Below are 12,800 nucleotides of genomic sequence, written 5' to 3' on the forward strand. Positions count from 1 at the left end.
GTGTGTGTGTGTGTGTGTGTGTGTGTTTTGTGTGTGTGGAAAATTAGGGGTAAACAATATCAACAATTTTTTAAAAGAAATGAGAGCAACACCCTGCTTGTCTGGGCACTGTTTTCCTATTAAGCGGTTCTCCTGGTTGTGACCCATAAGGCAGTCTTGGGCAGCCCTTCCGATCAGCCATTTAGACGCTCAGACGCTTTCCTCCCAATTGTTTCAGGTCACCTGCTGAGCTTGGTGCTTGACCTCATCCTTGTTCTTCTTATTTTTAAAAGATTAATCTCTACAGAGATGGCTCACGTTTAGGTGGACTTTGGCTCTCTTTTTTTTTAACTTTTAACTTTTGTTATTTAAGGCATATACATTTTATTTATCTATCTATTTATTTATTTAGAGAAAGGATACAAGTGAGCGAGGGGCAGAGAGAGAGAGAAAGAATCCCACAAGGGGCAGTAAGAAAGAGAGGGAAGGAGGGAGACAGAGAGAGAAAGGGAAGTAGGGGTCACCCAAAGTGGCGCTCGTACTTACCAACTGTGAGATCATGACCTGAGCCGATGTAAGAAGCTTAAGGACCGAGCACCTAGGCGCCCAAGGCATATACCTTTTAAAGCAGCAATCTAAAGTGATTTTTTTTAATGATCAAAGACTCAGAAGTAGAATTCAGTGGAATAATTCCCCCCACCTTTCAATTTTACATTTTGGAATGTTTTCGGTTTTACATTTTGATTTCTAGAACTTTAAAAACACTTTATTTCTCATTGTCCTTTGGGTCCAAAGTATAGTGGTCTTAGCGAGCTGGAATAGGCAAAAGGGATTGAGCCAAGACCTACGTTAGTATCATATTGTTGAGTTCATGCAAAACCTAGAAATGATTGACTCAAGACCTAGTTAGGACTAGGATCTAAGTAAGAAACTGAACCAGGGCAGAAAGCGACAGCAAGCTTAGACATTAGCCAGGCAACCTCTGCTTCGGGTGTGAGAGGTCCAGCAGGAGGGACCCTAAATGCAAATGATACTCTGGTGACAAAGGGCAGTGGCTGTCTTGGAGCCCTAGGGAAACCTGGAATCATTCCTGGGTCTGAAAAGCCTCTCAAAAGCAATGTGGGGGCCCAGGTATCCTCAAAAGGCCCCTGAGTTGTGGGTATTTTGTAAAGGTTTGCCTCCATTCTAGATTTCCCTGGATTGTGGGGTTTTTTGCTCTGTATATCTCCCTGCCTTAGTCTGAACTAGTTCAAGGGCTGGACTGTGGATCTAATTGTGAGACTGTGCAGGGAAGAAACTGGAAGGAAAAGGGAGTGCCAAAGCCATTCTCCTATTATATAGGGTCTTCACATCATCATTCTTCACAAGCTTTGAAAACAGAGTAAAGAATTTGTCTTGAGAGCCTAAGTAGTTCTTTCCTAAATCCCACACCATCTGATGATAAAATCTGTTTAGCGCTCACCTACAACCCATTCAGTTCATTCCTATCCCTTCATGTCTTTGTTGCTGTAAAAAAAAAAAAAAAAAAAAAAAAAAAAAAGAAAAGAAAAAAAAAAAAAGAAGAAGAAGAAGAAAAGAAAAAGAAATAAAAAAAGAAATAGGTTTTCCAGCTTTGGGAAATTAAATGCAAAGTGTGATCCTGGTTGGAGATAATGTACTGAATAGAAATGATCCAGAACAGTGAGGGGTATCTCAGCACCACCAAGGAAGTTAATGCCTATTTAACATGTGTGAAAGAGAAGCTGGATTGGGGGATTATGGCTCACCCTGAGTACTAGTGAATAAAATGAAATTCTCACAACTCATTTTTCCTTACCTTTTAATTTCTCCTTTTCTACAATTTCCTTTACCTCCAGTTAAGATTTTGGTCATGGGCTGCCTGTGTGGCTCGGTTAGTTAAGCATCCAACTCTTGATTTCATGAGATCAGTCATGGTTCATGAAACAGTCTCTGTGTTGACAGTGAGGAGCCTGCTTGGGATTCTCTCCCTCTCTCTCTCCTCCCTCCCTCACACACACTCATTCTCTCTCTTTCAAATAAACATTAAAAAAGAAGATTTGGGGGCGCCTGGGCAGTTCAGTTGGTTAAGCATCAGACTTTGACTTAAGTCATGATCTCACAGTTCACGAGTTGGAGCCCTGTGTCGGGCTCTGTGCTGACAGCACAGAGCCTAGAGCCTGCTTCAGATTCATTCTCTCTCTCTCTGTCTGTCTCCCCCCATCTCAAAAATAAATAAATATTTACAAATTTTTAAAAAGATTTGAGTCACATAGAAATAAGCCCTATTTTCCCCCTTTGTAGACATAATCTCATCTTAAACTAATTGTAGGCCTAATCTCAGTTTAATCTTACATAAACCTAAGTTTTGTGGAATTTCTAGAAAGTTCCACCATGTTCAAGTGTTGTAAAACTCATGTCAGAGATGTTTTTGACATGACCTGGGTTATGGATTGTGCTGGTACATATTCTTGCTTCTGTGGCTCCCCCTAACACCTGGGAAAAGCATACCACTCAGTGGCCCAGAATCTCAATAAATATTTAGTATTCTGCAACACACAAATGAAAGAAAGACAAAAACCCAGTAATAGTCTACAAGGAGTACTTCTCAGTGCCATTTGTGGTTCCTGGATGAGAAATATTTTCATAGTGGTTATTAATTAACCAACTACTGAAGTCCCTCTACCTGTTGTCTGGCAAACTGGGAGTCTGTTTTGGTGGTGGGAACAGAAAGTATTCTTGCCCATGTGTGAGCCCTGGTGATTATTTGCTTTAATCCCTCTGGGTGGTTTTTTTCAGGCCTTGGGTACTACTTTCCATTCATGCTCATCAGTACTGTGCTAAAAACACACAAGGGACCCTCTGCAGCACACTCAACTGTGTCTCTGCATTATTCTCTTCTCTGTACTCTGCCTTGGGAACTTCAGTTGTGTAGGCTTTCTCCACATTCTCATCTCTATCTACTCAGGGAGACCACTAGCCATTCTTCTGGGTTCTCCTTTCCCTACCATGGCCTGAAGACCCTCCAGCCAATAAGCTAGGGCAGTCCTGGGGCTCACCTTTGTGTGTTCTCATCTTTCAGGGATCACCACCCTTTGTTGCCTCATGTCCCATGCCTCAAATACCATTGTCTTTTTTATTTTTGTTTGTATGTTTGAGTTGTCAGGCATGAAATCCAGTCTCAGTTACTTTCTTTTAGCTGGAAGCATAATCCCTTCAGAGCTATTTTAAGGTTGTTTAAGCTTGTTTTCAACACTCCCTTTTTGAGATCCCATGCCATATGGTAAAAAACAAACAAAAAATCCAAATTTCCCTCTCTTGGGTACTAAGCAGGAATAGGTTTGTCCCCTTGGGTAAAACTGTGGCCTTTATCCCAGGTGAAGCAAGTTCTTCATCAGCTTAAAAATTCTCATTTTCTAGGAGCTCTACTTTCAATCCTCCTAAATTAGTGGTTCTCCCCTAGAGTCCATCTCTACCCCCACCACCTCCCCTCTTGAAGGGGACATCTGGCAATGTCTGTAAACTTTTAGTTGTCAATGATTTGGGAAGGGGGTTGCTACTGTTGGCATCTCATGGCTAGAAGCCAGGGATATAACTAAACATCTAACAATGTTCAGGAAAGCCCCTCACAAGAAATAATTATCCAGCCCACTATATCAATAGTGATGGGGTTCAAAAACACTGTCCTAACTGTGGCCTCAGAGTGAAGAATTCTTGACTTCCTTGGAAGGGTACCATTTTTGGTGTCCTTGTTGTTGTTGTTGCCTATGTGGTTTTTAGATTTTTGTTTTAGTGAGGTCTATTAATTCATATCATCCTAACTTTGAAAGGAACCATGGAATTTTTTGGCAAAATTAGCTCAAAATTGTCTCTGTAAAAGGAGAAAGCTCTAGCTTCCCTAACATAATAGACTCTAGGCTACTGAGAATGACCATAGGCTATGACTTTGGCCACTGGCAATTTTAGATTCACATCAAAGTTGGGCAGAAAGGCCCACTGGATTATGGTGACTATTTTTCATAGACATTTTTCTTCTTTGCAGCTTCCTTGACTGACCAGCTGGAGCCAACTATGCAAAACTTAAAAATGAAGTCTAGCTGTTACCATGCTTCATCACCATCAATTTTCAGAATCACAAAAACAGATACTTTGTAATCAGTAATTATTTTTGTATCTATCATGGGTTGATTAGGAATTATAACGATTCCCATAAATAAGAGGAAATTATGTGGAAAAATCAATGGAAATATAGGAGATGGCAGTGATCGCTTCATTAGACAATTCTGATTTATAATATACTTAGCTGCTTAGAAATAAGAGCTCTGTCTGGGTTTATTACCAAGAAACAGCATTGTCTGTCCATATTCTCTTTTTTCCCTATGTTACTATCTGATATGGAAATAGACCGCTCATATTTCTTATTCTTGAGTTACTCTGATTGTGAGAGTTTGTGCACAAAGAGCTACATGTACATAAATTTTGGTACTTCTGTTGCTCATCCTGGTTCTCATACATTTGACCTGCTCTTTGTTTTTAGTTTCTCACACATGTTAGGCTGATTCATATTCATGTCTTCGGAACGTTTGCTCCTGCTGCTCTCTTTAGCTGAAATGCCTCTCTCATCCTCCTCTGCTTTTATTTTGATCAACTTAAATAGCCGTCTCTTCTAAGAAACCTTTCCTCAACTTTCTCTTCAACTAGAGCTGCATTATTTTGTGGACTCTAAGCAACTTTGCCTTTGGGGACCCCTCTCTCTAGTTAAAAAAAATTAAAATTTATATTTTACAATTGGCATAAAACTAAATTTAATAATATATATTAAAAATTTCTTCCGCCTCAAAATCCATTTTCTGGTTTTAGAGGAAATTAAAACCTTTGCATAGGCCCCTAAAAGTATTATCTAGGCACTATGTCTACTGTGCCTAATGCATAAAAGATTAATGTACAATATAACTGATGGATAAAGAGATCCCTGACCGAAAGAATTAGAATTGATTATTTATTTTTGCTATCATTATCCTTCTTCCTTCTTCCTATCCTTCCTATCCTTCCTATCCTTCTTCCTGTTATACCCACAGGGTATTTGACCAGTTCATTGCTTCTGGTTTTGCCTAATGGGATATGTGGCATGACTTAGGGACTCATGAATGAATGAATGAATGATAAGATATGTTCTCTTATTTTGAAACCTTGGGCACTGAGAAACTGAAGTTCATGAGAACAAAGCTGGGCTGGGCTGTACTAGAATCTTGGTGACTGGACTATGTGGTACTTCTTCAAAAAGATTCTGATGACTTCTGTTTCTGGGAGCATGGAGTAAGATGTACTTTTCCCTGTGCCTTCGACTGAAAACAACTAAAAATCTTAAATGTTCTATAAACATAAGGAAACTGAGAGATAGAAGGAAAAGTAGACTATCTAAGGACCTTAGCACACAAGAAACAACACAATAGTGAGTTCCCATGATTTTCTTTTTGCCGCTTCTCTCAGACTAGATGGAGAATCTGGATACCCGGGGAAGAATAATACTCACAGACAAAATAGCCCCAAGAAAAGCTCAGCCAAAGGGTAGGGAAAAGGCAGCCGAGGAAAACAGAAAACTTTTAGAAAAGAACCTCTTGACTCCAGCCAAACACCACAGAAAAAACTATAGTCCCATCTCTTCTGCTGAACTAGTGAAGGCCAAGTGGAGACCCTGGACTTCTACCCTTGCTAGGCAATAAGGAGACTCCCTCAGATTCCTGCTGAGGTCATGTCAGAAAAAGTCAAGGGGGAGCCAGAATTTTATTTCATGCAGGGCAGTAATGAGTTGTCTCCCTACCTCCCAGTATCAGAGGGAAATATGTGGGGAGCCTGGCCTCTCACCCCTACCAGGAAGTACTGAGGAACCCCTACTTCCTTTTCATTGGGGTGGCATCAGAGGGGGGGCTAGTGGAAAGTCAGGAATTTTACCACTACTCAGCAATCATGAGGCCACCTTCCCACAGTGTCTGTGGAGGCCACATGGGGAGCAGTAAAAAATGAGGTACCTCTCCCCCTTCCAGCCAGGATGTCAGTAGAGACCTTGAATTCCACTTTTGCCTAGCAAAGGGGCCCCTCCCCAACCAGGTGTTATAGAAGGCCAAGTGGAGAACCTGTGGCACCTTCACATGGCTGTAACACAAACCTACTGGAGGAGTATCAGAGGAGGTATGATAAAACACAAGGATTAAACAAAATCTTGAGCCTTATCATGTAATAACCCAAGGTTTCAATCAAAAATCATTCTTCATCCCAAGAACAGGGATGATCTCAAACTGAATTAAGACCAAGAAATACCAATACCCAGATGACATAGATGTCACAAGCATCTGACAAGAATTTTTAAGTGGTCTTCATAAAAATGCTTCAATAAACAATTACAAACATGCTGAAGCAAATGAAAAAAGTAATATCAGTAAAGAAAGAGAAAGTATAAAGAAAAAGCAAATGGAAATTCTAGAATTAAAAAATACAACTGAAATTAAAAACTCAGTGGATGGATATGACTCAACACCGTAATAAAGATGAAAGAGGAAAGAATCAGTGAACTTGAAGACAGAATAATAGAAAATACCTAATCTGAACAACAGAGAAAATAGACCGAGGTGGAAAATTAGTCTCAGGGACATTATAGACTAAAGCTAAAGATCTAATATTCATGTCATTGGAGTCCCAGGAGATGAGAAATCATGTTGAAAAGTATTCCAGGAATAACGCTGAAAATTTTCCTAAATCTGGGCAAAAAAACACCATAAACCCACAGATTCAAGTAGTGAGAAATCTCCAAGCAAAAAAACCTAAAGGAATCTATGCCAAGATACATTAATAGTCAAAAGACAAAATACATATCTGATAAGAAACTTCTATTTGGAATGTAAAACAACACTTACACCTTGAAAGCAATAAGATAAACAACCCAGTCAAACGGAAAGATTTGAGTAGATATTTCACAAAAGAAGATGTAACAGCTGATAAGCACATCAAAAGATGCTCAATATCATTTGTTATTAAATGAAAATCACAATGAGCTATCCTCTCATAACCACTAGAATGACTATAATTTAAAAAAAGATAGGCAATAAAAATGTTAGGATGTGGCAAATGGGAATTGGCTTACATTGCTGGTATCCATGTAAAATGACACAACCAATTTGGAAAACACGTCCACAGTTCTCTTAAATATAATGTAGCATATGACCCAGCAATTATACCCTTAGGTATCTAACAATGAGAAATGAAAACATGTATCTACACAAGACTTATGCACAGATGTTCTTAGCATCATTACCCACAATACTAGATGCAACCTAAGATTGGATACAGCAAAAATTAGAAACAACCTATGTTTCTACCAGTTGGTGAAGGTGCTATAGATACACAATGGAATACTATTCAGCAATAAAAAGGAAAAAATTACTGATATGTGCATTATGACATGAATAAACCTCAAAAACAGTGCTAAATAAAAGAATCCAGGTCAAGAAACCATATATTTTATAATTCTGTTTACTTGAATACAGAAAGTCTCTATAGAGACAGAAAGTAGATTAGTGGGTGACTTGGCTGGAGAAGTGGTAGAGTGGTCAGGGAGGTGCTGGTGAGGAAGATGATTCTTTTTGGGGTGAGCAAAAAGTGCTAAAATTGTTTTATAGTGACAGTTGCACAACATGGTAAATTTACTAAAATATCATTGAATACTTGAAATGGGTGAATTATATATATGTAAAATATGCCTCAGTGTAGTTAATGTGTGTGTGTGTGTGTGTGTGTGTGTGTGTGTGTGTGTGTGTGTGAAATCTCTGTACACGTAAAAAGCTAGGTTGTATTTTGAGCTAAAAGAATGAAGATAAAGGAGATTTTATATGATACTCCAAGTCTTGTCTTATATTCTCCTTTTCATTGCTATTTTTTTATTAACCATCTAGAGAAACCATCTAAAATGCTAGGTGTCTGATGCCTTTGCTTTTTCTGGTGCCCATGCTTGCTTTGGGGTGATTAAAAGTTAATTTTCTTTTCAAATATATGGCACTGTGAAAGAAGTACAGACTCCTCTAAATCATAGATACGTGTATTCTAAGATATTTGGATTAAGGGTAAAATGTAAAGAATATGTGGTTGCCAGATTAACTCAACCTGTACCCTACATATGGATTCTTCTGTAATTGTAAAAAAGTTCTTCCAAGGTCCCAAAAAAGAATGGTGAAATAGATTTATTATGGGTATTACTTTATAACAGATAATATCTGATTTTAATTGAAAAATTAAGTTGCCTAAAACCTAAGTAATTTAAGCGCTGTGATTGATGTGGACTTAATACCACATGTAAATGTTAAATTTGATCAGAGAAAGTTTTAATCAAGTGAGAAGCTGGTATCTCAAAAAGAGAATGAAACGTAAAATTTCTTTCTAGAAAAGGTAAGGAGGACTTTACAAAGATAGAATTAAGTTAAAAATATTAATTCATGACCTTTAAGGAAAGTGCAGTCCTGTGTCACTCTTCATGCAATAATCCATGACAGCTATTAGGAAGGGTAACACAGAAACAGAACAGGCAAAAAATAATAACTATCAAGAACAGGTACCTGAAACATATTACGTGTTGCTTTGGATAGAAAATAAAGGTGTAGTGGAAAATTCTTTTCATCTGGCCTTGGAAGTTTTATAAAAGTCTAAAACCTCAACTTGGTTGTTTGGTTAATTTTTATTCTTCTTAAAAAAACAAATCTAATACAGGAATATTTTTGGTTCAAGGTCAGAGATATTCTATCAAATACTGAAAATAATCTACGGTTGCCTAGATACTCCATTTTTGTAAATTGAGAGATTTTATTATGGTGTTTTTGTGTTTGGTACACACACACACACACACACACACACACACACACACACACACACGGGGCTGAGAGAACTCAATGAGAGGGATCAGTGATGTATTAATCCAAAATAATTAATAATCAAAGGAACAAGGGCAAAGAGTGGTCAGGGTAAGAAGTCAGGGGTTAGTGCCTCAGTACTAAATGTCAGCTCCAAAGGTAGAGGCAAGGGTAGAAACAAATCTTACAAACTGGGAGAATCAGGCCTAGAGAGAGGAGATCTGAGCAGTATGGAAAACAACAAATGTATTGTAGCAGAAACTGCCTTTCATGGCATGAGGGCAGTCTACTCAGGTAAAGCAAGGTGCAGGTCTAGGCAATTAGAATTCGATTCACTGTAGCTTTTTTTGCAGGGGTGGGGGGTTCACTACCTGTCATTTAGACTCTAGACTGCTCATGGCTAGTATATACATGTCTTTTCTCTGAAATGATGATTAGTCTGACTTGATTATGTTATAGATCACTGTTTGCATTGTTTGCACACAGCTTGTTTATCTAGAAGGTAGCTGATATTTTCATGTAAATCCCTAAGGGACTGCTAAACTTATGGTTCTTATACCATGCTACCTGTTTCTATTTCAGCCTGGCAAGTTTTAGACGGTGCAGCCTTGCTACATGGTGTAAGAAATGGCTGTAGGAAACAACACTCAACGAAGTTATTCCATCATCCCGTGTTTTATATTTGTTGAGGTATGTGTATTTTTTGCCTTTATGGACAAATCGGAATAATAGTAGTTTTTATGCCGAGAACTTCGATTATTTTACAAAATTAATCTTCTCATTGACAAATTTTGGTAGCACAAATATTAGGAATAAATTATTCAAAGCGTTCCTTGAATTTGAAGCCATACGACAAGAAGGTTCATCTATGGGATACAAAATAATTTATTCCTTTTATTTCCAGTAGTGACTTGAATGTATGAATTACGAATGCAGCATTTTAAGTAGATAGTTTTTAAAAAATAAATGTTGTATATAAGTGAAGAATCACTGATTCTGCTCTTGAAACCAATATTGCACTATATGTTAACTAAAATTTCAATTAAAAAATAAATATCATATTTCAGGAGTTAATAAACCAGATTGTGTACAGATGATGTTAGTTGACAGATTTTGCCTTACAGCCCAAATAAAGAAAAAAAATCTTAGAATTGACTGTTTCCACTGGGCATTTTTTTTTAAAGTAGAGTATTGAGAGCTTGTGTGATGTGCAATTTATTTTGGTCGTGAATGATTTTGTTGAGTTGCTCTAAGCCTGTACCAACAAACGCTTCTCCAGCATCTTCTTGGTTAAACTCCTTACACTCCCCCACTGTACCTCACTCTTTATAATGTTTTTATGGAGGTGGCAGAGACCTGGAAATTTTAAGAAATTTGTAATCATATGATGCAAAAAAGAAAAAGCTAGCTACTCCAGGTTATCTCAAAATAAGATGTCGATTTGCCAAAGATATTATTTCTGCCTTCTCAAGACATAGGTAGAGCATCTAATGGGTTGTTTTTTATCCTAAAGATTGGCTTTAAAATATGACCATGTAAAGAGCTGAAGAGTAAGTGTCCTGAGATTCCTTTCTGGGTAACTGCCAGGATAGTCTTTACATCCCAAGGCCCAGCTGTAGCATATTCTTATATTATGGGATTTTTTTGGCTGAGTGTGGGAGGAACATGCATGTTGATCCATTTAACTATCCATGTGAAGACAGACAACACTTGAGTTAAACTACTACTTATATTCAAAACTGTACTTTCAATATATACGTTGCTTAAACATCTTCTGTGCATCAATGCAAGAAGTATTTTTACCTTCTACCTCTTGAAATAACTTTGTCTATATAGTCTGTTGAATAATTTTGAACATTCTGATTTGGGGCCAATAAACATGGGTTTGGCTGATCCTTGAGTTTCACTTGCAGACATCCCTTGGTAGTTTAGATGAACAAATAATATTTGATTTCTTTTCTGGTGATGTTTGTGAATCTGTTTGTATTGCAGAATTAGGGGGAAATAGAACATTAACTTGGGACAGAGGTGTTCATATAAGTCAGGAGACCTACAGACTCACACTATGCTGAATCTCTGAAAGGGTAAACAAAGAACTTTTCTCTCAACATAAACACATGTTCTTAATACTCTTCCTTTAACTTACTGTAGAAGGCCTAGAATAACTCCATTCAGACAATAACTATACCTTATGTATATCGTGGGTTCTAGTTACCATTGTTCATATTGAAATTTTAACGAAGGAAAAAGAGTCCTTTCTCATGCTGCTCGTGGGGAAAAGGTAGAAGACTATAGCACTATGTTGGTCTTTCAATGTTAAAATCCTTTGTTGTAAGAGAAATAAATTTGTAAAGTAAGCTGGGGGAAATCGGACAATAAGTCATCTGATACTATCTTTATCTTCCTGGTAGCAATTTTACTTTAAATTTTCTTAAAAATCAAATAGGATCTAAACCTCAAAGTAAGAGGTTTAATTTATTGCTGGAAGGTATATCTCTGAAGATTTTTGTTCCTCTGATGTATGAACAATGAGCTGACGGGTGGAGCAAGCAACAAGAGATATAAATCAGTCTTTCTCTGCCTTAACCTTAACAACCATAAATATAAGTCTAAAAACCTGAGAAAGGAAAGACAGTTTATTCTTTTTCTTGTTGTATTGTCCTTATTTTGCATGGAAGTTTAAAGTACATCCGGTGTACAATTTAGTGATTCAACACATACAACACCTGCTGCTCATCACAAGTGCACTGGCTAATAGTACACTATGTTAACTAACTGGAATTTAAGTAAAAACTTAAAAAAATAGGGTACATCAGTGACTTCTCTCAGAAATAAGCAGGAGAAAGAAAAAGAGGAAGTGAAGTGAAAGTAGAAATTGAGAGGGGAAGAGGTATATCTCAAAGTGTCTGTCATGATTCTCCTGTATTTTAGCTGTCAAATACCTATAATTGTATGGACCCCAATGTTCATTGCAGCATTATTTACAATAGCCATGATATGGTAACAACCTAAGTGTCCGTCCATGGATGAATAGGTGAAGAAATTGTGGAATGGACACATAATGGAATATTATTTGACTATAAAAAGGAATGAAATCTTGCAAAATACAACAATATGGATGAAGCTTAAAGGCATTATGCTAAGTGAAATAAGTCAGTCAGAGAAGACAAATACTGTATGATCTCTCTTACATGTGGAATTAAATTAAAAAAAACACCAAGTTCATAGATACAGAAAACAGATTAGTGGTTGTTGGGGGGGAGAGGGGGAGAAATAGATGAATGGGGTCAAAAGTTAAAAAAAAATTTTTTTAATGAAGAAAAATTTTTTTAAATATTTTCTCTTAATAGTGCTCTTCTGAGACTGAGCAAGAAAACTTTGAATAAGACCCAGTTGGGGGTGGGATGGGGTATAAAATGAAAAAAACACTTACCGTTTACGTACATTATGCCAGGGATATCAGAAAACTTGGTCAAAAATAACTTAGTTAAAATGTCAATTTGATCAATGAATATCTTTTCACTATTACTTCTTAATTATGAAAGAATTCAAACAGAGGAAATATAACATACACCAAAACCAAATCTTTCCATATGTGCTTCAAATGTTTTCTCAAGGAAAAAAAATATTTTTTCAAGGAAAATAAAATATTACAAACATGGCTGAAGTCCTACTGTCCTGGACCTGGAAGTAACTATCTGTGAAGTTGGAGGCTTTATTCCCTTGTATGATTCTCATTCATATTTTCATATTTTTCCTATATATCTACATATTCGTAAACAATACCTTAGGGAGATTTTACATAAATGATACCATATTGAACTTTCCTTTTGCAACTTGCCTTTTCATTCAACAGTATGTTTCTGACATTTATCCAGATTGGCAATCCATTCCTTTTAAATTGTGGCATTTTATCTCATTGCATGAATA

The 12,800-nt window shown here is 37.1% G+C and overlaps 1 protein-coding gene across 5 annotated transcripts in view; it reads left to right on the forward strand.

Annotated features, from left to right (window-relative positions):
* The window catches only part of PLPPR1 (phospholipid phosphatase related 1), a 512,674-nt gene that overhangs the window by 370,535 nt on the left and 129,339 nt on the right, over positions 1-12,800 (forward strand). For 4 of the 5 annotated variants that reach the window (XM_042964601.1, XM_042964596.1, XM_042964598.1 and 1 more), the window contains one exon: positions 9,453-9,560. In XM_042964601.1, coding sequence (XP_042820535.1) covers positions 9,498-9,560 — 63 coding nt within the window. In that variant the 5' untranslated portion in view covers positions 9,453-9,497. Of the gene's footprint in view, positions 1-9,452; positions 9,561-12,800 lie in introns of those variants that run through there. The other variant, XM_042964599.1, reaches the window with a different exon arrangement.

The sequence above is a fragment of the Panthera tigris genome, chromosome D4, assembly GCF_018350195.1.
Source record: "Panthera tigris isolate Pti1 chromosome D4, P.tigris_Pti1_mat1.1, whole genome shotgun sequence".
Classification (NCBI taxonomy): domain Eukaryota; kingdom Metazoa; phylum Chordata; class Mammalia; order Carnivora; family Felidae; genus Panthera; species Panthera tigris.